General features: G+C 38.8%; 1 protein-coding gene across 1 annotated transcript in view; it reads left to right on the forward strand.

Annotated features, from left to right (window-relative positions):
* The first annotated feature begins 3,648 nt into the window (after window positions 1-3,648).
* The window catches only part of ATP6AP1 (ATPase H+ transporting accessory protein 1), a 48,920-nt gene continuing 27,570 nt past the window's right edge, over window positions 3,649-24,998 (forward strand). Inside the window, exons 1-6 of the mRNA XM_064422251.1 lie at window positions 3,649-3,838; window positions 10,087-10,213; window positions 10,316-10,384; window positions 17,124-17,317; window positions 18,380-18,423; window positions 21,892-21,977. Of these exons, the coding sequence (XP_064278321.1) occupies window positions 3,726-3,838; window positions 10,087-10,213; window positions 10,316-10,384; window positions 17,124-17,317; window positions 18,380-18,423; window positions 21,892-21,977 (633 nt within the window). The 5' untranslated portion in view covers window positions 3,649-3,725. The remainder of the gene's footprint in view (window positions 3,839-10,086; window positions 10,214-10,315; window positions 10,385-17,123; window positions 17,318-18,379; window positions 18,424-21,891; window positions 21,978-24,998) is intronic.

Here is a 24,998-nt window from a genome sequence, read left to right on the forward strand (position 1 = left end):
ATTTGAAGAAGTAAATTCTCCCCATAATTAAAAAAGTTTATGTTTGATCATAGTTACAGAGAGAAACATATGGTGTAAATTCAAAAATCCAACAGAAAGTTGCAAGGTTCTTCTTGAAACCTCTATTATAAGATGTGGTTTTGACCCAGCCTTTTGCTCTAACAGATGAAACTACCTAGGAAAAAGCAGTAGCACTTAAAAAGAGAAATAAGCACATATTTGGCAGCAAACAGCTGAAAACTGAATTTACTCCCTCAACAGAACATGAACTGTAGAATCAGTTTCTGGCTGATAAGTGCATTTTAACATCATTGGAACCTTTCCACTGATTTTACCATTAAATTCAGAATTTTAGTTTAATTAAGTTCTGGATTGTAGTTCAGTACTGAACTAATTGTAGAATTGCAGCACATGAGCATTCCAGCTGGCTCATGTGCTTTCTGACATCTGAGCCTTAAGATAGGAATGGCTGCTAAGTCTGAATTTCCCCCAGAGTGATAAAAGGAGTTTTGAAGTAAATTATGGGTTGAATGGCAATGAGTCACATAGATAGGAATCTGCCTCGTTATAATTTTTTTCCTTCCTTCTTAAGCATATTTTAAAAAAGATAATTTACAGCTCCAGAAGGATGATTTAAAAAAAAGTAAGGAAATAGTTCAAACAAATGTGAAAAGCCAGTAGTCCATTGATTTCAATGCACTGTGGTGTTGGAGGTTTCTGGTATCCCAGAATCATTGAGGTTGCAAGAACCTTTAAGATCGAGTCCAGCCATTTACCTGACACTGCCAACTCCACCATTAAACCATGTCTCCAAGTTCTGTGTCTGCATGGCTTTTACATCCCTCCAGGTGTGGTGACTCCACCACTCCCCTGGGCAGCTTCTTGCAAAGCTTGACTACCCTTTCAGTGAAGAATTTTTTCCTATTATCCAACCCTCATCCAGGTCATGGGTAAGGACATGAATCAGGACTAGCCCCAGTACTGAGCCCTGGGGAGCACCACTGGTGGCTGTGTGCCAGATCGATGTGAACTCCATTCACCACCACCATTACCTCTTTCCTGGCAGTGCCATTTAGTCACACCGTGAAAACTTTTGTATCAATGATTAAAAATTTGTGCTGGAAGTACAGTGAGTTGGATGCTTGACTAATATTTGGAACATACTTTTCCACAAAATAAGTATCTTCTAACTAATGTCATCCTTCAAATCAGTGTCCAAAACCCACTATTTTTAGGAGTGAAGAAAAAAGGAGAAAATATATGCAGATATATTTGTGAGCTAAATTTACTTAGTGAAGCAAATTAAAATCCCACTCAATAGGCTCTCCTCGTTCCTTTTTTTCAAAGCTTTTTTCACTTCAGTTGTTCCCAAACTGTGGTTTGCGGAGATATATTAAAAAGGAAAAGTCAGTTTGTTTTCAGTTAAAAGTTTGTTCATAAGTGATATGGTAATCTGAGATAAAACAATCTGGTTATGTTTCAAGAAGTTTTAAGACTGTTTCTGTAAGGCAGAATACAGAGTATACCCACCAACTGTGCGTGTCACTGTGTGTGTTGGAAGCACCCAGCAGTGAAGAGAAGGCAAAGCTCAGGATGTGACGGCGATCGGAGCACTGCGGAACCCGGGCAGAGTCCCGTGGTTTGATTGCCGCAGCCGTGGGGAGGAACAGGAAGTGAGCGTAGAAACCATGTGGCTGTGTCCCACTTGTTGCCCAGAAATGTTTTGTACAAACCAAGTCCACCTCCTGCCAGCAAATATTCCACACAATGCAGCTACACAGAGTGGAAGGTTTGATCACAGTCCCACCAACAGCACTTTGCACAATAGTGATTAATAAGGTATAAAATGTACCTCAATTTCGTACCTCAGTGGGGGATGAGAATTTGACACAAAATTTTAAGGAACAGATTGACAGGCTTGTCTTTCTCATCCTCCACAAAAAGGATGCCTTTTGGTGAGTCTTGGGTCATCAGTTATGGTTAGTATTGACACAGGAAATTAAACAATATTGTTGCAGCCATATTGTTAATGTCATATCCTGCAGCAGCTGCTTTTGTCACCAGCAATCCCAAAGAAGCTACATTCAATAAACCATGGATTTGTGAATGAACCCAGCTGGGTCTTCTGATGTGATCAGACCTGCAGACTATTTGTGCATCTGATGTAGGGCCTAGGGTGATGTTTTTGTAAGAGTGTGTGAATTTGTTAGTGTGTCAAATATTGTCCTTCTGCAAAATTGAATTTTATTGGAAATTCTGCAATTCCTGTATTCTCTCCAGGTGCTTCTGTTTCTACCTCTGTCTTTGAGGTCTGGTTTGCTGTCTTACCTGTACACACCCTTAAACAGACAAACACACACACTGCCTTGTTAAAGGGAACAGATAGGATTTCTAATATATCTCTGAGGTTAAGAGGAAAAAGTACATCTAAATTCTGTGTTATATAAAGGTAACATGGAGAAGAAAAGAACATGACAATGTTTTATTGCTACCCTTAAAATTATTTTTTTTCTGAGAAATCAGATTTCAGATTGAGTTGATGAACAAATTGCCTTATATTAGGCAAGCACACTATAACAATATACTGTGATTCAGGGAAAATGGATTTAACAGATCTGGCTACATGTGCTCAGATTTAGACATGCATGTCTTCTGACCTCTCTTTGTGTAATCTTGTACAGTTTTCATTGTGCTTCCTTATTTTCCCCTTTACACAGCTCATTTTAACATAGCTCATAACTTCTTTTGTGCATGATCTCTAACATCCTGTTCTGATGGTGAGGAGGCATTTGTGCCCAGAGCCAAACATGTGCCGAGGCTGCTGCTGCCTAATGTAGTCACAAGGTGTAGAAACTGCTCAGCGTTTGGCAGGCACAAAAAGCGTCCCATAGCAATTTGCTTCCGGGCATGAAGGAATTCTCTAAGACTATTTTGTTCTTGCATGAGTCTTGTGAAATACTGAAGTTGTTCGCATTCTGCAGTGACTATAATTTGCCCCTGACTTAAGATATTTTTGATTTCCGGGGCAGCATTGCTCCATGCAAAAGACAGCTTAACAATTCTGTGTTTCAGTGGCTCTGAACGTGCCATTTTCTCTCTCTCTTCCTTCTTGCTGAAATCTGCAGTTTGTTGCAGATTTCAAATCTGTCAACACCCGAATGTGTGACGCCAGATCTCAATCATGTGAAAAAACTAAGCCGAGGAACGTGATAATATGTAGCAGGGGAGAAAGATAGAAGTTCTGCAGAATATATTTTGTGCAGCACGGAAAACTTTTCTGTAAACTCCATTTTGAAGTTATATAACTGTAATCAGCCTGCACAGGACAGGAGTTTGGACTTCATGACTCTCATGCACTTGAAGGTTAGAGGAAACTGACAATGCTTTCACTGCAGAGTCTTTTACGAGCTGTTGAAACCACAAACCTGAAAGCATTAAAGACACGAGTAACTCCCAAGCTCAAGCGAAGGAAGTTCGCGTTCTGAAATTCCCCCTGGTGTTGCAGAGCGGCGTCAGCCGCGGCCGGGCGGGGTCCGGGCAGCGGCGGGGCGGGATCCGGGCAGCAGCAGGGGCCGGGCGGGGTCCGGGCAGCGGCGGGGCGGGATCCGGGCAGCAGCAGGGGCCGGGCGGGATCGGGGCAGCGGCCGGGCGGGGTCCGGGCAGCAGCGGGGCGGGAAGCGCCGCCGTGCACACGCTCGGCTCTCCGTCACTGCCCTCCCGCAGCCATGGCTCGGCCGTGCCCTGCTGCCGCCGCCCCGCTGCTCTGCGCCCTCGCCCTGCTGCTCCGCACCTCCCTGTCCGCGCACCATGTGCCGATGCTGCTCTGGTCAACTCAGAGGTAAGGAAGGGATCGAATGGAAGCGTGTCCCTGCTCATGCTCCCGCTCTGTGTGTGTCTGCACAGAATGTGTAGTGCCGTCGGATATGGTAAGTCAGCTGTGGGCAATACAATTATCCAATAAATGAATTTGCACCTCGGCCGTCAAACCAGCCAACAGATGATTTTACCCGTTTTTATTTATAATTTTAGTGCTCTAAGCTGAGCAAGAAGTAAATAAATTCTGTAAACTAATCTGAAGTAGCTGTGCTTTATTCACCCTAAAACATCTTTGACCTCTGCTGTTACAGATGTTATGGCTCAAAGCCACAACATAAGGCAGTGACACAAAAAAGAGCTGACCAAAAACTCTTGTAGTTTTCTAAACCTTGGATTTCCTAAATTCCGAACCCTGACTTTTCACTTTAATGTTAATTTAAATACAGGTTCTTAAGTACATTGCTGTATATATATATATGCATCAGATGTTAGAAACAACTGTAGTCTTGACAGATCCAGAGACACTTGAAATTCAGGGCTTTGCATATACTTATAAATAGGACTTTGAAACTGCTTTGGAAGAACCAGGTATAGACCTCTTTCTAACCAACCAGGAATTTTATTCATGATCACTTTAAGGATTTGTACCATTACTTGGGATTTCCAGAAATATGGCAGGTTGGGCAATGCAGTAGCTTCAGGTGGATACTGAATATTTTAAGTTGTCAGAAAAATATAGGCCACTTATTAACCACCTTTGCCATATGTTTATTCATCTTTTATGGATTTCCAAAGCCTGAAATTTTGCATATGGAAATCTGCGTGTTTTGAAAAAGTTTGATTTTATAGCTTTTCGCTTTGTTTTCTTTCTTTTCTCCCCCTAAAAGAAAAAAAGAACTTTTCAACATCAAGGCAATTTTATATTCAAAATACTTAGTAATTCACCATTATATAAGACAGGCACTTATATGAGTGTATTAACCCTGTGTAATACCCCTGTATTTAAAAGCAAAGTAAATGTTGGAAAGCACTGTTCTTAGGTTAAAAGTGATTCTAAGCATTTAAGAAAAGATCAGTGCTTCCTTTGTCCTACTTCCTGGTTTATAGTAAAAACATACCTGCTGTATATATAAACAAGATCTTATCACTTAATCCCATGTGGACATAAAAGCAAACTTTCCATCAAGATGTAATTAGCAGCTTGTTCTACTGCAGATTTTTCTGGTTTATACAAATCTAGAGCAGAAAACCAGGATACTGGACTGGGTAGACAGTTTCATGTCTCCAGGAATACAACCTTTTGTGGAAGTGTTCCTCCAACCATGGTATTTGCATTTTGAAAGGTAAAGTTCTTGTAGGGCCAAAATTAGTTCTGGTCAAGGTCTGTGAAGCAGCTGAAAAGAAGTTTTTCGTTATTTTATAAAACAATGTAACACTAACAGCAACTTCCTGTTGCTAACCCCTGACTGTGCTTTACATTTGGTGCTTCGCAGTGATGCAAGGTTTGCAGTGTGTCATCCACAGGCCTACAAAATTTGGAAATTACAATTAAGAGTCTTAGCAAAGTTAACTACAGAATTGCAGTAATTATCTATAATATCTATATCTATAATCTAGAAATTATCTATATTATCTATTATCTATAATATCTATGGATAGCTATTCACTCTGTGAATAGGAATATGTCCCACCAGTATAAAAGTTTAGCGATTCATTAGTCCACAGAAGTTCTGATTCACTGATCTATTCCATCACCCTTCCCCAGGTTATCTGTTAGGATTTGGTATTGAATAATTGAAGGATACTAATTTAGAACTAGCCAGTGTTTGCCAAGCCATGTCTCAGGACAGCTGTATTAGAGAATGTAACAGTCTCTTTTATGCATTATTACTATACTGTATTCATGCTGTTAAAGGTAATGTTAGAGGCCAGATAGAGGTGAAACCTACAGCTGACAAACACATGCAGTGCACAAAGCAACGGGGGGTATCAGTTCTCACAGAGACATTAGGAAATCAAATACCTCTTTCCTCTAGGAAGTAAAATGCAGATCCCTACTCGGAGAAAAGTGGGGTTTTTTTAAAAAAAAAAATTCTTTGTCAATTCAACTAGGGAATAACTCAGTATGTCACACTGTCTTGTTTTTCACAAAAAAATATATCACTGGATGTTCTTCAGATAACTTTGGTGTGGAAAATTTGACCTTTATTTTAAATCAGCCTTTAAACTAATATTCCCTGGTTGGGTTTTTGAAGTAGGGAAGGTTGAGAGGCTCTTCTTGCATATGATACACAGAACAAATTTGATTTAGCCATTTTGGACTAATATTCAGAAGAATTTCTTTCCCTCCACAGATAAAGAGTTTGATAAATAAATTCGTTAAAATTTATAAATTCGTTAAAATTAGCTTTTGTGATTGCCCCCTCATGTGTTTGTTTTAGGAACGATTTTTGCCTACAGGCTTTTAAAATATATTACTTCCTTTTTTTATGCTACACTTATATGGGGAAAATAATCCTATTCTGGTAAACCCAGGTTATAAGTGACTTTGAGAAAGTGTTAATGCCAGTTAGTAGAATTGCACTGTTTCCTAAACTACAGGGTCTTTAGTGATAAATCTACTGAAAGAAAGTGTAACTAGAAAGGAAATTTTTTTTTGCTATAATTTTATTGGATGCCTATGGAGACATTGAGTGCTAGCATGAAAGCTATTTTACTTCTCCTGGGCAGGGGAAAACATGATTTCTTACATAGTAATCACAAGGTGACTGATAGAGACAACTGACAAGAATAACTTGTGGAAAAGAGTTCTGAAGCCAGCTACAAAGCAAAAATGTAATCATGAGTTAGACTGCTAGAAGCCTTGTTGTCTTCCCATCAGCCCTTCGCCTGGGTCCAGGTACAGGAAATCTTGAAATCTTTGCTTCCATCAACCTAATTGCTCAAATTCCAGAAAGAATACTGTTCTGGAAAGAACATCATGTTGTCATGTCAGAGCAGTGAGGTATAAGAAAGAAGCAAAATATCAAGCTGAGCTTGCTTTCCTCACTTTTCTTTAGGGCATTGTTTGACTGTTGGAGGAAAGAAGAGCAGTTGAGTTTTAAGTTTCCTCGAACTTAAAGCTTCCTTAGGATTCCTTAGAGCTGTGTGCTCCTTCCTGCACACATACATCAGCAGAGATGCTTGTTTGAGCCCCGCTGGTGCAGTGGCAGGGAGTCCCCTGTGCTTGGCATGGGATGGCTGTAGGAGGCTGTGTGTCTCTGGACACAACACTTTGTGTGAGCAGTCAGTAAGAGCATCACTGTGTGTGTTGGCCTGTGCCGGTTCCACACCGTTCATCTGTCACTGAGGTGAGAGTGCAGTGGGATGAGATGCTTGGTTCAGGGAAGCTCATCCTCGGTGTATCCACGAGCCCCTGGCACTCACAGATCTCCATTTCACCCTGCAGATCCCAGTAAAGCATCCAGTCATCCAGTAAAACGTCCTGACCAGGCAAGGAGGCTGGTGGGGGCTGGAGCACAGGTCTTGTGAAGAGTGGCTGAAGGACCTGGGGATGTTTAGCCTGGAGAAAAGGGGGCTGAGGAGAGACCTTCTTGCTCTCTACAACTCTCCTAAAGGAGGCTGTAGCCAGGTGGGGTTTGGTCTCTTCTCCCAACTAGCAAGTGATTGGATAAAAGGAAGCAGCCTCAAGTTGCACCAGGGGAAGTTTGGGTTGGATATTAGGAAAAATTTATTCACTGCAAGTGTGGTCAGGCATTGGAACAGGGAAGTGGTTGAGTCAGCTGGAAATGTTCTAAAAACACGTGGATGTTGCACTTAGGCACATGGTTCAGTGGTGGACATGGCAGTGCTGGATTGACAGTAGGACTTGATGATTTTAGAGGTCTTTTCCAGCCTAAATGTTTCTGTGGTTCTATTTCCTGTATAAACCACACTGGGAATATTGTTGCACCAAGCAGACAACAACAGCTCCCTCAGTGAAGGGTGTAGCCTTCCTTACTGCCATGCATAGTGCTCAGCAAACTGTTAAAAAAGCAGCAAAATAAATGCATGCAAAATATTGTGAATATAAGTATTAGGCAAATGCTGCATTTTAATAGAATTATTAATCAACTGATGTAGATTTTCTTTATGATGATGAAGTTACTAAAGTTGACTGCTTAAAAGTTAAAAGAGTGTCACAAAAGGTGTTTTCAAGGTTAGATAACTAACAAGAACTGCTTCAAGGAACAGGGAATTTCTTAGAAGCAAGTATGCTTTAAAAGAGGATCATTAAACTTCTGAGGTTTTGAGTTCACATCAAAAGCCGTTATCATTGTGCTGCTTCAAATAATTTCATTTTGTTTGATGTGCTTTTGTTACCTTTTTGTCTTAATTGCAAGTCCCCAAAGCTTTCAAAAGTTTCATTTCTTTTTTCTACGTTTAGGTATGAAATGATTTATTTAGTTTTGGTTTTTTTTTTAAATAAATATACCAAGATATTCAGTGCCATTTTCTTTTACACAAGCCATTTTTTATCATCTCATAATTTGTTCTATCTGCTTTTTCTTTAATATCATTAGTATTTTGATGTGGCCATGAAAGGCACAAAGTCAGTATGAAAGTCAGTTCCTGAAGAGTCATTCAGACTTTTGGACTTTCTGTGTTTTCAAATATATTCATTTAAAAGATTATACTTAATTTTTCTGAATTGCGAGGTTTGTCTTCTCTGAAAAGTTGAGGCATGCCTGTTGAAATTGCTCAGTTGTTTATGTTCATAAATATAAGTTAATATGGATTTCCACACACAAATTAACAAAGTGAAGATGCTGAGTAAAACTAAGAAAATATCAGATAATTGCAACCAATAAAAAAACATTTCCTTCATCTCAGCAAGATTTAATTCTAAAGCTTGTAAAGTGACAGGCAAAGATTCTACTAGAATTTAATTTTCACATCTCCAGCACATTGTCCTGAAGGAGTCTTCCATGTCCAGATTTTGCTCTAATGCTTTCCCAAAGCCCAGAGTCCAAAGTGAGATGGGGATCTCCTGGTGCTGCAGGACTGTGCTGGTTTGCTCTGCCATGGGTGCAATTTCACGCTTTCAATTCAATTTCAGCAATCTTCATTGGAATTACAGGGAAGACTTGGAGTGCAATTTAGATTTTCTTTATCCAAAAAACAACGTTGAACTCCACATATGTGTTCATTAACCCTGTTCTGTCCCATCTTAAAGGACTGCAAAGGTTGTTCTCATTCATAAAAGCTTGCTGTGCAATGGTCATTTGCAAATTGCTTTGGGTTAGAAAATTTAACTTTTATCTCAACTTGATCAAATTGCAATCAATAATAAATGATGTTAGAGCACACAATAATTGCCTATATTTTACTCATTGTAATTAGAACCAGAGTGTCAACCTGTTTTCTTAGGTTTTAGCTATGGATGTGTAGCTGGGCAGAGATGGAAGATTAAGCATCAAGTTCAATTTGTTTTTCCAAAGACAATTTTCATTGGTCAAAACACCTAGGATGAAAATGCTCATAAAATGTTTCATCCCTACAGACCCATGTTACATACTGTTAAAATCCCAATGAGGCGTTGAAAGAAAAATGCCACCTCTTGTTTTGCCCGTTTCCTGTAGAAGCAGAACTAAATAGATGAATTATTTCTCGGTCCAGTCCTCATAGTGACAGGCTAGCAAAAGAGTTGTAAGCTGGGTGCTTTGAGTCATTCCGTTCAGAAGAGCTCCTGCTGCTGGAAAGGTGGCTTTTCTGAGCGGCGTCGGTAGAATGATTCCTTCATCATGTAAACCTTAGGAGAGAACCTGTGTACAATGGCACTGTAAGACACTTCTACTAACAAAAGTTCTATAAAAAAATACTAGTTAAAGACAACTTGTGATCTAGTCTGAGTTCTACTCCTCCTGGCCTCCATCTGTCAGCACTGCAAAGTGTTTTGGGAGTCGGGATGCCATCTGGGAATTCTCTCTGAATGTTTTCAATGTATTCTCCTTCATTGCACTTAGAAAGTAACTTTTTATGACAAGATGCAACTCTGCTGTTGTACACAAACAAGAAAATAGAGAGAGACATTACCCCTCTGTAATACAGCCAATTTGATACAGGCATAAACAAGCAAATTCTTTTTCTCTTGAGTAGAATGAAAGTAAACTGAACTGCAAAGTTGATCTTAAGCGAAAGATGATGATTTCATTAGCTGCTGCTGCATATTTAAAAAAAGGTGTCATTATTGGCAGAAAATTCTACAGAAAAGGAATTATTCTTTTGTAGATCGCAGTGGAATCCAGCAACTGCAGTGCATGGAGGACAAGTTGTCTCAGCAGAGGAGCTGACAGCACTCTTGCAACCTCTTTTTACCCAGAACTCCAGAAACCTCATCTTGTTCCTGCAAGACAGGGTATGTAAACCATTTTTTTTCCTCACCAATACTGAGCACAAGTCTGTACCTAAATAAGATGCCATGGCTCCTTCTCACCAACCTGCTCTCTTTGTTTTTCAGCTTAGCATAGATGACTTCACGTACTTCAGTGAATCCTATGGCAACAAGAATCCATTTCAAAATGTTCAGGCAAGCATTTATCTCATTTATTTATTTATGTGCAGTATTTAAAAAGAAAAAGAAAGATGTAAGAAAGATGCATAGAGAAAATAACTTGGAAGAGGGCACTGAGTTGCAGAAGTTTTCCTGTTTAAATTATTGAGATTATTCCAGTTTAAGCAGATGTTTTAAAGGAAATAAAGTGAGTTTGCAGATACATGCTTTGTAGCTATTTTATTTTTAAAGACTGAGTTTTCACAATTCATCATAACTGACAAAATTGTTCTTAAATATGCTGTAATTTTCTATTATAAAATACAATATAAACTTCCAGACCAACACCCTAGAATTCTGTTTTGAAGCCATGGGAAGAAAAGAACTTCTAAGAACCAATAATTTTTTTCTTATTTTCAGAATTTAATACCTATTTTGTTTTTACAGAAATTGAAGCTCATTCTGGGAGTTAACTGTTTTGTATTTTTATTAAGTTAATATATCATTAGATGCCATATTGCCTTAATCTTCACGAAAAAAATAATGATAGTTGAATAACTTGAAGTAAACTCTAGGCACAGAATTTAAGATGGAATCATCCTGACTCAGTCAACAGCTTCAAGTTTTGTCCTCTCTGAGAAGGTTTATAGATTTTGTGCAGAGCATCTATGGTTGTACTTACATGACAGTTTATTGAAATGTGATTAGACAAAATGTTCACTTGTGGAAGTCATGAAGACATTCCTGGAGGCAGTGCAGGATGAACAGAGCTATTAGGAATGTAAATGGTATTAGAGCACACAAGGAAGTGTAAATTCCCAAGCACCACACAGCAAGCACTATATGTAATTAAATACATAAATATTCACATAATACCTGTCTCTACATCTAAGAACCTCACATTTTCCTTGTATAAGTGGAACTGAAGTTATTAATCTCTTTGTCATATAACAGCATTTTAATGCTGATGCTGGAAGAGAAACAATTATTCAGAGTATCTACATGAGTTTTCTGAGGAGTGAACGGGAGTCATAATCTTCTGTACTGTAAGGATCAGTGGCTGTGTCTGCAGGCAGATGCACTGGTTCTTCTCTCCTATGTCTTACCTTCTCAGGGTTCAACATGTCTGCAAGGCTGTGTCCAGAGCAAATTTTTGTTGCTGCCTGACTACAAAACTGGTTAAATTTCAGCTGTTTGACACGTATTGCAGTGCATGACATTGCAAGTTCCTAATAATGTGGTGGGTCTTATTTAAGCAGGCCCTCCACGTTTAAGAGGCATATCAAAGTACTTAAAACATTCTTCTTTGCCTTGTAATCAGGACTCCATCAGTACTGTAGATAGAGATTAAAGGCTTTAAAGTCTAGAGATAAGGCCAGAGACTGATGGGTTTAGAAATCAGGTGTCATACAAGGGGATTGTGGACCTAGTGAGGACTGGGAAGGAGGTCCTCAGCTAAACAAAAGGTCATATTTAAGTAAATCTTTGTCTGTATCTGGGAGGTCAAACACTTACACCCAAGTATTTAACAATCTGAATAAATGTCACCAACTGGTCTTTTTCTGACTTTGCCTCTGTTCCCTCTCTGTCTTGGATCTGAAAAGTTTTTTCCATATTATGGCTTCTTTAAAACTGGAAAGTTTATTTTTACAAATTGCTCACCTTAAGTTCAGCACCTCCTACATTTATTCTGTTGGATTTGACAATCTTAATGCTTTTCCAGTGTAGTTTGATGGAGGTGAGGTGAGTGAGTTTATACATCTCATTTTCTTTCACGTGAGTGAAAGAAAATGAGATGTATAAACTGCATACTACCTTTTCAGCTGGGTGCCTATAGAGAGAGTTTTGTCAATATCTACTGCATAGGGTTTAGTTCTCAGGACCAGAAAAGGAATTTTATAGTCATCCATATTGGCATAATAGAGTCTACAAAAATTTGCTGGGTTGTTATTGTATTACTTGAACTCCATTTGAGATACTTTGGGTAAGAAATCAATTCTTAATCATGCTATGAAAGATTGCAACAATACTCACACAACACAGGACAAAGTGAAAGTCGGGTCTGAATTTTCTCACTGGGGAAATTAGAATCCTTGATGCTGCATAATCTGAAGGTTTTTACCTACACAGTCTATATTATACAAGTGATGAGTGAAGCTAAAATAAATGTTCCATTGCTCTCAAGCATCCTCCTTTATGAACCTCAGAAATGCAAACTTATTCACAAACCTAAGTTGGAGATTTCATTTGGAATGTATAAGAGCATGTAACAGCATGTGTTCTACAAGAAGAAAGTGTTATTCGAAAAAGAGTTATAGACTTGTAAACCCCAGAAACATTTGCAGATATTTGATTTGTTCAGCTGCATTAGCAGCTGTTCTGAGATTTTGGTATCAATGGGTTTGCATGCAATAAAAGAATCTTATTCCAGAAAATACAAAGGGAATCTTATAGATACATCATTTATCTTGAACTTTCAAACAACTTCTAAATTAAATAATAAAATACAGAGATTAGCATTTGGGGAACTTGTTTCTCAAGAAGTCACCTACCCTACAGACTATTTTTCTTTAATATTAGCTTTGGCTTTCCCTAGACAATGCTCAGCTCCTTAGAACTGCAGTGTATATTAACACACTCCAAATAGTGACCAGCTGTGCATCTGCATAATTATGACTGTAAGTCATTGGCACTTGTAGTCTGATAACTCCATCCTGTCTTCACTCAGAGGTCATAGACTGAGCAGTACTATTTAGTCACGTGTGATACACAAGTTCTAATAAAATTTTCACTGTCTTTATTTTCTTTCTTTTAGTTTTATTATATTATTTTTTGACAATGGAATCTGCACAGAACTGCATAATAATCAAGCTAAAAGTTCATCATAGATTTATTCAGTGACATGATGATGTTTTGTTCTCTATCCTTTTCTAAAATACTATTAATATTTGATTTTTTTCAATCCTGGTCACTATCAGCCTCTGAATTACCATTTTCAAAGAGCTGCTGTAATTCTCAAGGTTTCATTACTGAAGGGTAATACTCTGAGTCTAATACCTAATGTTGTGTATGTAAAATTAGGTTTGTTTTTCTGTCACCTTGTACTGTGCTAAAATCAATTTACGTTGAATCTTATCAGTTACTCAGTTGACCAAGAGGCTGTGCCAGAAGCTGCTTCTGTAGTTCATCAGTCAGCCACTGCCTTTACTGACCTGAAAAAAATCAGCATAATGAGCAAGTCCCATTAGCTCAATATTTATTTTTTTATCAGATAGTTTAGGAGCGTGTGGAACAGAACAGACCCTAGTGCAATAACAGATTCTTTTTTTATACCCCTTGCTTGCTCAATCTTTATCCATTCTTTAGCTACCTTCATGTGAAGACTACTTCTCTCTCCAAAGCAGCTCAGTTTCTTTAGTAGTGCTTGCTTCAAGACTCTGGCAAATGCCTTGTGTGGGTCCAAGGAGACTGTACCATCTAGAGCTTCCTAGAGTACATGGCTATTGACTCCTTCAGATATCTTCAGCAGAACTGCTAGGCAAAACTTTCTTGTGAAGGCCACATCAATCTTTTCCCCATCCTTTGTTATAGTTATAATCTGTATTTTATTCTTTGGAATGCTTCCTCCCATTCTTGGACTTCCGGTTTTCTTCTTGACAGTCCCTTGGATCTGTCTGTAACCCTCATGAAAAAAAATTGGTGTCATGTTTCCCACTAAGGAGTACAGCGTGGGGTTTTTTTCAACACTTCCTGTAGTTGCAACACACTTTATCACATAAAGTACATCAGATCAATTTTCATTAAAATTATAACTTACAGGTTTATGCATACATTTGAAGGACATGGCTACAGTGTAAAAGTTTGTGGGATAGATAATAATTGGAAAGTTAAAATTAAACCTTCCCCTTCTCCTTCTTTTCCCCCTCCTCTCTCTCCTTGTCTCTCTCCTGTTCCTGTGTGGTTTCCTTTAGCAGAATGCAAAATCAGGTACTTCTCAACATCTTCTTCATTCTCCACCCCCTTTTGGAGTTTTCATGGTTTCAACAAGCAAGGTAGCTGAAATCCTAAAGTGTGTAAAGCAACATATGGGTATTGTAAAGAAAAGTGCACAATTGCCAAATGGCAAGAAGGACAAAGAGGCTTGGGATCTTGGGATCAGATTGTCTGCCTGAGGCTGTTGAGTTGGTATCCAGCTGTGTCTACCCTTCAGATGAAAAGCAGCTGAATACCAGTGGCTGGAAGCTGAGGCAGATGGCAGTGCAGCACTGGTTAGGAGCAGAGGAACAATTAAGATATTACCAAGTAATAATACATTTTATATCTTCTTCTACATTAAATTAGTAATCTTCTTAATATCCTTGGATGAAATGGCTGTTGCCATTCTGGCTCCTGCTATGGGATGAGGGATTAAAATATTGAAAATAAAACAAAATCATTGAATTGATCAGAATTTGAGGTCTAAATTCAAATCTGTAAACAAATCAAAATTAAGTGTTTCATCTTTTTTTGCAAGGAGGTGCTAAAAACACTACTCAAAGACCCATACACAAGATCAGTGCTTTCTGCTCTATTTTAATTTCTGCAGTTACTTTTCTCTTAGTTTGGTAAATCAGATAATGTCATTTTTCTACCTTGTGAGCATCTATAGAAATATGAAAGCCTTTGCCTAGGAAGGAAGATGTGAGCAATTAGAAAGAATTAGAGACCAGGTCAGAAAAGCAGTCACAGAACAGACAAAAAGGAAAAAATTAATAATAGGAGAAAAGTGTTAGGAACACCATAACACTTGCATGGGAGGGAGGGAGAGAGTCTGTAACAGCTTGAAGATCTCAATGTTGAATCAAGTGACAGACTTAATCTGGATTTAAATATAGAAAATACAAAAGCAAAGTTAACAAGCTGTAAACTAGGACTCAATGAAAAAATATCTTCTAGTATTTATATTTGTATTGGGTTTCTGTGGCAAGACTTTGGTAGTGGGTGGGCTACAGGGGTGGCTTTTTTGAGAAGCTGCCAGAATCTTCCCCCATGTCCAAAAGTGTCAGTGCTGCAAGAGGGACCCGCCACTGGCCAGGGCCGAGCCCGTCAGAGACAGTGGCAGCATATTTAAAAAGGTGAAGAAGTTACTGCACAGAAGCAATTGTGTTTCAAGAAGAGAGGAGTGAGAACTTACCAGAAACCAGCACCAAGGTCAGCACAGGAGGAGGGGGAGGAGGTGCTGCAGGCAGCAGAGCAGGCGGAGATTCCCCTGCAGCCCGTGGTGCAGCCCATGGTGTGACAGCTGTGCCTCTGTAGCCCTGGAGGTACACGGGGGAGCAGAGATCACCTGCACCCCAGGGAGACCCAGTGCCAGGAGAGGTGGGTGCCTGAAGGAAGCTGTGACCTGCTGGGAAGGCTCCTGGCAGGACCCCAGGCTGGAGCAGTCTGTTCCTGATGGACTGCACCCCATGGGAGAGACCCATGCTGGAACAGTTCATGAAGAACTGCAGCCTGTGGGAAGGACTCTCCTTGGAGAAGTCCATGGAGGACTGCAGGGGCAGGGGAAGAGTATGAGGAGTCCTCCTCCCAAGTAGGAAGAGGCAGTAGAGACAATGTGTGATGAACTCACCACAGACCCCATTCTCTGTCCCCTTCTCCACTGCAGGACAGGAGGCAGAGAGTCATGGGTAATGTTGTGCCTGGAAGAGAGGGGTGGGTAGAAGGTATTTTTGTGTTTTATTTCTATTGTCATGCTCTGATTTGATTGTTAATAAGTTCAATTAATTTTCCCAAGTCAAGATTGTTTTTCTTGTGTAATTGGTTAGTGAACTCTCCCTGGCCCACGAACCTTTTATTTTCTCTCCTTTGTATAGCTGAAGAGGGAAATGATAGAGCAGCTTTGGTTGATATCTGGCATCAGGCCAGGGTCAACCCACGATAACATTAAATACAGGCTACATTAATTTTGATAATTTTCAAATTTTCATCTTGGATTTTGTTTCCCCAAATATTTCAGGTTAATTTTATTATCAAGGAAAAAGCTTGGAAAGATGTTTTTTGACTATGCAAGTTTCAAATTTAAAGAATGAGAATGTGTTTCAATTAATTTCATTCAAGTATCTGTATCAGGAACTCAGCTGTTAGATTTGTAAATAAAGTGGATGATACTCTGATGCTTTATCTGAACCAATTCAGCCTGAGATTTATAATTAGTACTTTGAGCAAAAAGGTGGCAAGTATGACATGAATTTTGCTTGTGTGTGTTTGGAGGCTCTGCAGAGCCTGAAATCTGCAGCCTTTTAAAATTGATAATTAAAAATTAGACATTTTTCTATACCATGTGCTGTACCACCAGGATGCACACAAATGCAGGATGTTTTTTATTCAAAGTATGACTTAACTGAATGGAGCTGCTGGAACTGGAGGTGCCTGGCACTGATCTTTCTCACATCCAAGGGCATTTAGTTAGAGTCATCTGAGCTTTGCTTCTGGCAGTGTTCATAACAACTACACTCTTAGCTTGAGAACTTCTACATCATCTAGCTCTCCTCTTCCACCATACATGTGGAAGACAGTAAAAATTTGGTGTTACTGAGTGCTTTAAGCTTGCTGCAAGAAAGTTCAGGAGCAGCCTGCAAGCCATCATCAATCAAACTGGCGAGAATTCACATGCTGTTTACAGTGGAGGTCCCTCACCTTGAATGTTAAATTAAGGATACATTATAAAAAATGTTGTGTTAATAATTAAGCAACTGAATATTAAGCAAGTAAAAAAACATCTTGTAAATTTTTACAGGAAATTCTTCAGTCTTCTCCTTCATCTTTAGTTTTGCCAGCTGTTGACTGCAAGGCTACCAGGTCTCTTCTGAAGGTTCTTCAAGAATCAGGAGATTGGAAGTTAACAAATGTAACTAATCTCAATGTCTCTCAGCTGGAAGTGAATGCATCTCACCCAAATTTACTGGTTGTTCAGCTACAACCACTTACCAGGTAGGGGCTTATCATGAACAGAGCTGACCCACATGTGCGCATGACTTTTAGAGCTTTTGAAAATGTCAGTTGTATTCAGGAAATTTAAAAAAAAAAAAAAACCAAAACAACAAAACAAAACAAAAACAGAGTGGAAGCTTGTAGGGCTGTTAAAATTGTTTCTCTTACAAGGATAAATTCAGTGTTTCTCAAAGTCCCCTGATAAGCTTACCAGGTATACTAGATGAATTATGTTGAGAAAGGCAGTCAGGCATTCCTATTTTGTCTGCCTCATTATATGAACAAAGGGGCAGCTAATAAAACTAAATGGCAACACACTTTTTAGCAGAAAGGCTCAATTATTTTACTTGACACATGATTTACCTGCAGAATTAATTGCTAGAAGGCATTCCAGGGGTCAAAAATACTGACAGGATAAACAAGCAAGCAAATAAACATACAGACAAACCTGAAGCAAAAAAACAGCCTGATTTTCCATTGCTATGGAAGGAAGAGGAGGACTATAATTCTTCATGTTTCCATCTCTATGAGGGCTGTGATCTAACAGAGAAAGGGAGGGGCTGTTCCTTCAGGTGAATGTATATTTAGAAAATATAAGGCATGGTTGCTGAGCTCCTTCTGCTTACTCTTCTTCCCAGCTGGTTACTTGGGCATTTGTAGCTGTTGGTGTAAGGTGCAGATATCAATGTGTCCTAAACAAATGCAATTCTAGCTGTCACATCACTACACAAAAGAGGCAGTTTTAAAGAGCTCCTGTACAAATGTTAAACAAGGCGCCAACACCAAATGCAAAAAATGCTTCTCAGAGGCTGACCAAAATACTGTCAGTAGTATGCCTTCTCTGCTGCCTAGGAAATTTGAGGGGTTTAAGAATCAGCTGAAGATGCGGTCCTTACATTTTTAATGGCTTTGAAGAAGAAAAGGGTCATTAGGAGGAGATGAAAGAATAACTAGGGACTGATAGTAATCCTTTTATCATTCAGTATCTTCGTACATTTCTGATTCACATCATTCTTGCCTAGGAAAGATTTTTAATTATTTTTTCTCCCTCTTTTTCTCTAGTGATTTAAAAGAGATTTCCACCCTGGAAGCAATTGCTGAAAATGGTAAGTAATAGTACCTAGACATAACTAACATTTCATCATTTGTGGTTTCACTTGAGCAGGTAGCATTCTCTAGTTCCCAGGCTTTGCTTTGCTACTACCATTTAAAGGCTTTTACCCCTCTCCTCTTCTACAGTATTTATAAGCTCTGGTTTTCTTAGTTTTAATCAGACACTAAGTGTCTGTGACATGAAATGTAAGCTTGATAAATTCATGTCTGCTTCAGGCATGGGCCTTTATTCATTCTCTGAGCACAAACCCTGCATGTCTGCAACTTGAGCTGCCTCCTCCCATCTCACCATGCACACTGGCAGCTGGAGGTGCCAGGCTCATCAGGCAATTCCAAGGCCTTTGTCTCAACAAAGGGTGTCTGCATGAATAGGAAATGTTTTTCTAATTTCTATAAAACAGTACTGATGGCCTTCTGTGCCTTTGATATCAGTCTTTTATTGGTTTTGCAGTGTATTAAACATTACTTGTTAAAGTTGAATCTCTCAATATAATACTATAAATAAAAGCTTCTTGCCTAGCATCTGTTTGAAAAAGAGGTGCCATACATGAAAATGGCACTGAGAGGCATCTCATTGCAGAGCTTTCACTTACTACTCTAAATTAGAAATCAAATTATAAAGTGTGCAAATCACTGAAGTGGTAGTTTTGGAGGTTTACAGTGTAGTGGGCTGATAATTAAACAGTGTTCTTGGTGGCTATGACTGTTTCTGCTCAGAAATAGGGTTGTAAAATCAGCAGCAGATTTGAAAATCAGGGGAAAATACCTTAGTTGTGTATCCTTTTCTGTTTGTTTTTGTTCTAGTCCAGAATGAGTGGGTTTTATACTAAAACAAGCAGTTGGGTTTTCATCTCTGAATTGCAGAGGAGTTATTTTGCTCTATTTTCTTGTCCCCAGAGCATACTGGGTAGCTGAGCCTTGGCTTAATGTTGGTCTTGGCCAAATAGCGGCTTTGTCTTTATGGGACATTTCTTTCATCAGCTGCATGGAGTCAAGAATAAACTTCTCAAGCCCTAGAATCATAGTATCATAGAATGTACTGAGTTGGAAGGCTGAGTTCATCTAGCCCTGCACAGGACACCCCAAGAATCACATCATGTGCCTGACTGTGTTCTCCAAATGCTTCTTGAACCATGTCAGGTTTGGTCCTCTGCCGCTTCTCTAGGGTGCACTATTGCAGTGCTCTGGTTAGAAAACCTTTTCCTGATATCCAGCCTAAACCTCCACTGACTCAGGTTCATGCCATTTCCTTGAGTCCTGTCACTGGTCACGAGTGGTGAGATCAGCAGTGCCTGCCCCTCCTCTTCCCCTCATGAGGAAGTTGTAACTGCAGTGAGGTTTCCCCTCAGTCTCCTTTCCTCCAGGCTGAACAGACCAAGTGACCTCAGCCACTCCTCATAAGGCTTCTTCCCCCTTTTGACCCTTTACCATCCTCATTGCCCTCCTTTGGACACTCTCCCATAGCTTTGTATCCTTACATGGAGGCACCCAGAACTGCCCCAGCACCGGAGGTGAGGCTGTCCCAGCTCAGAGCAGAGCAGGACAATCCCCTCCCTTGCCCTGCTGGCCATGCTGTGCCTGATGCCCCCAGGACAGGGTTAACCCTCCTGGCTGCCAGGGCACACTCTGCACTCAAGCAACTGCTGTCCACTTTGTTTTGGGAAAGCAAAGTTAAGAGGGAGGATGGAAGAAAAAGCTATGCCAACTTTTTGGCTAGTATCAACTAGATTTTCATAGGGAAGAAGGTGTGTGGATTAGGGGAAATATGCTGCTTTGCTTGGCCAAATATAGAATCAGCACTATTGTTCCCTGGTAGGCATCTAATTTAGGTGCTTTAAAACATGGTGGAGAGTCTGAGCTTTTTTCTTTGGAGAATTTGAAAAGACGTCATAAGAGAGGTACAGTTATGATCACAGGCAAACAAGAGATCTGTATCAACCCAATTGTCATAAGGATGCTCACAGAAGCTTCTTTGGATGAAGGAGTTACTTCTAGAATCTTCCCGAAAGCAGGAGTTACAGATGTTACTGGTAACTATAGTTACATGTATCTTCCTTCTGAAGGGAAATGCAAATAACATGTTATTTCAGAAAGCTATTAGTTGCTTTAATGAAAGAAAACCCAAAGTCAATCTCTGCATTTTTATACATATTGTTTTTTGTTTTGCAATTTTTTGCTAAGGCTGAAGAGAATTTCCAAAATCTATGAATCCAGATTATAAAATCAATGTTATATAATGCCTTGGATCTCCACAGCCAGTGTAATTATGACAGTAGTTTTAGGCAGTTGTTTTTCTGAGTAAGTACATTTCTCACAGTAGATTCTCTTAGCAATAATTTTGAGAAGGAAAATTCACATAGCTATGATTCTTGACTGATATGAGGAAATCAGTTCAGCTGAAACCCTACAGAAAAAAGCAATACTTGAATTCTTACAAAAGCCAAATATTTTACTCAGCCAAGACACCATAATTACAGTAAATAGAAGTGGTTAAAGAGGATAATAATATAAACTGTTAATTTCAGCAAATGCAAATAAAACACAATTTCTGTAAAGTATAACCTCAAAATCTGAGAAGTTTGTATGTCAAGGTTAGAAAATCTCCATCCACCAGACTGGTACAAGAAGGAGGAGTAGGAAGGCACTGAAACAGTAAATATGAGTCTGCTTGCTTGCTTCTCAAGCAGTCCCAATAACAACACTAATAATGGCTCATGATTCACCACTATTGTGCTCCTTATAAGCAGATCTTCATGTTTCTGCACAAATATTGAAAACATTTATCAGTTGTAAGCATTTATTGCAACTGCCTGTGGTTTCAGAACTAGAAGAGGATCTTTTGTAGAGGCATATTTGGACTTCTTTGAAAGTCCCTGTCTTCCTTTTTTTGACTTCTTCTTCCTTGTTCAGAGATACTTCACCATATTTCTCCTTTGGCCTGAAAATGAAAATTTTCTGTGTCCTCTTGGGGGTGCACAAACAGGCTTTAAATCCACAGAAGGCAAAAGAAATATTGCTACCAGTATTATTACATGTATTTTGTAATTCACAGAACAACACTGCTTAAATTTCATTATTTATTTATTAACTGATCACTTGACTAACAGTATATACTCTCTTAAAGAAAGAAAAGAAACCTCTGAAGTGCTTTCTCTTGCTTCTGCTTTTAATTGTCCAAAGTTCAAACTTCTGTGTATATTTTCTGTGGTTTTACTTTTCAGTTTCAAAATTAACACTTTTTCTGAACTGTTATATTTTTTTTAAATCATCTCACTGAAATTGTGCATTTTTCAAGACTCTGAGAGTGTCTTATCCCATTTGTACCTGGATAGAATGAGCACTTAAGTTGCTTAAACAAACTGAATTAGATTAAACATCTAGCTCATTACTTCTCCAATTACTGTAGGATTTTAACTTTCTCACCTTACTGAGTTTGTTGAATTATATGTTTCTATTTACAGACAAAATAATTGGAAGAGTGACCATGGATCTGCAGGAACGAGGGATTAATTTTTCAGTAATTTATACTGCAGTGAAACCTTCAAGGGTGAGTAATTATCAGTGCCTAGAACTGTCAGATTTTTATCATCCAATAGCTTAACATTTACAGGAGAAGTCTGTAGATGATTTTCAAGATTATACAGACAAGCAATCTATATTATATGAAGTTTTGACCAGAAATGATTGTATGAATTTTCATATATGATAGCTATATCACATAACTATTGAAATTTTACTGTTCTAGGAGACTATAAATTTGCCTTCGCCCATAGAATTTATTACTGTTTTTAAGAACTGTAAGTAATTTTTTTTTTTCAGTTTAACTCTAGTGGTTTTGTAGTGAGTTCTGTGTGGAACAATATCAAACTTCCTAGTGTGGTTGGTTAATATAGGTGGAGTGCTATTAATTAACTGAAAGCTGATAAAGAGTAAGAGGCCACTTTAATGGACTTCCTAAATATTCTTTAAGCCAGTAGTGGATGAGACCCTCAAAGGTGTTCTGTGTTCATTTGAAATTAATATGTGACTTTGCATGGAGGTAAGACCTTGAACCTCTGACTAGTCCAGCAAGGTGATCACAATACTCCCTTCAGGCTCTGGGGCAAAGGCAAATTCTACTGAATAAAGATGAGAAATTTCTTCAAAAATTCATCCTGTGAAATTAACTTCCAGAGACTGGATTTTGGAGCTCAAACTTAGAAAAAAACACAGTACCATGAGGAGGCAAGCCCACATTGATATTCTGTGTGTACACAGAAGGAGGGACTATGAACTTGTGATCTGCCTTTTCTTCTATTTCTTTGTTAACAAAGATCCAAAATAAAAATAAAATTTACTTTGTTATTGTGGCTCTGTACTGTTTGAAATAAAAGACACATGGGCATTCTTAGCTGAAAATTGCATTTAGAACACTTGGAATGAAAAATATTTTTAATTAATGAAAAATTGGAATTAAGAGAAGGAATTTTTTTACCAATTTTAAAAAGATTTTAAACCTATGCATATTTCAACAGGCTTTCCAAATTAAAGTAACTAAGTTTGAGCAGCTGAAGCACTTTTAAATAATTAAAGCAATGTATTTTAAGATGGTCTACATTTTTAAAATAAAAGTGATTTAAACTTATCTCAGTTGTATAAATTTAATACTTTATAAAACCATTTGAAGCATTTTTTGGCCCCTCACAATAACTTTAAGTTATTTCAGTTCATTCAAGGTTATCAGCTTCTGTTCAGAGCTAGAAAAGCCAAAGCAGAATGTACTTTTGAGGGTTCATCACTCTGTGTATTTGCATATAACCTCTCCATAGTGTGTATTGCATATCTTTGCCTGTGCTTGAACTGCAGAAGGTATGAACTGTTTGATAACTGTAAATGAAAATACTAACTCCCTTTGCTTAGACTATAAAGACTATATTGCATGATCTAGAAGTTACAGGATCACTCCCCAGTGACAGCCAAGATCAATATATATGAGAAGTAAAAGGCTTTAATCACATTGAGAGTGATTTTCAAATGCATTATGTAAAATATATAGCTATCATTCATTATGGAAGATTTTGCATTCACTAGTGGCCTTATTCTCAGTGATGCAGGAAACTAGCTTTAGGTATTACACTTTAAAAAAAAAGGTAATCTCCTTCTAGTTAGGTAAATTCATTTTATATTATAAAGCTCCCAAAAAATGATGTTTTTGTGATGCTTATTTTCTGAAAGGTCTACCTCCTTGCTCTTGGGCTGTTTATGGCTTAATAACATCACTATGTCATATTTGTTTGTTCTTCCATTGCATCAAGCAGAAAAGAATAGATGTGAGAAATGCATATATTAGAAAAGGTTCCAGACTGGTATTGGCTTCACAGAAAGTGAATGAATGAGCAAAACTCTGCTATGATTGAGCATCTTTTCTGATTTGATGAGCAAGGCCTATTTATTTTAGTCAGTGCAGACACAGATGCCTTTAGGCTATTATAATTATCAGTTCATTACCCCAGTGCAGGGTGGAGATTTGCTCAGACTGGTTCTATTCCAGTTTCAGTATGATTTCCTCAGACTGGTTCTTGTTCTATTCCACTTTCGGCATGATTGGAGGGCTAGAGCACCTCTTCTATGAGGAAAGGCTAAGTGAATCAGGATTGTTCAGCCTGGGTAAGAGAAAGCTTCAAGGTGACCTAATTGCTGGCCTTCAGGTACCTGAATGGAGCCTACAGGAAAGCTGGAGAGAGGCTTTCTTACAAGAGCGTGTAGCTAAAGGAAAAAGGAGAATGGTTTTAAACTGAAAGACAGTAGGTTTAGATTTGATATTAGGAAGAAATTCTTTGCTGTTAGGATGATGAGGCCCTGAAACAGGCCAATTCCCCATCCCTGGAAGTGTTCAAGGCCAGGCTGGATGAGTCCCTTAGCAGCCTCCTCTAGGGAAGGTGTCCCTGCAAGGGGCTTGGAACTAGAAGACACTTAATGTGCCTTTTAATTCAAGGCATTCTATGATTCTATGATTTGAAGCTCGAAGACAGAATTAAGAGACACCACTTGGTGACCTATTTGAAATGGTTTCACTAACGAGTTGATGATTCCTCTCACCATCTCGTAAAGGAGCTCCAACAAGGCAACTGCTGAGTTTTGTGACTCATGTTTTGAAATGCTTTGCCTTGTAGGCTTGGCTGAGTTGGGATGAGTTGGGATCTCTCTGTCTGAGTGATTTGTATCACCTAATTCTGGGCAAGTGAGGTCTATATGTCTATATCTGAAGTCATCAACCAGGGTTCTTTTTACAATCAAGTGTTTTTAGGTTATGATCCTTCTGACTGTTTTGTAGGAGATGGCTACAGGATGAGATGAAACTCACCCTTAAAGGCAGTCATCATGCTTAGGTCAAATCTTGACATGTACATATAGTCAGACAACTCGCACTCAATATTTCTCATATTTTTTTCCATTAAAAACCAGAAACTTATCTAAAGATATGAGGAGTGTCTGGCCAAGACTTTCCTTCCCTTTGAAAATCATTTGATAGCTTGCTTTTCTTAATGAGAACCAAACCCCTCCGCAGTACTTGTTCTACTCTTTCATC

Source organism: Passer domesticus, chromosome 5, assembly GCF_036417665.1.
Source record: "Passer domesticus isolate bPasDom1 chromosome 5, bPasDom1.hap1, whole genome shotgun sequence".
NCBI classification, from domain to species: domain Eukaryota; kingdom Metazoa; phylum Chordata; class Aves; order Passeriformes; family Passeridae; genus Passer; species Passer domesticus.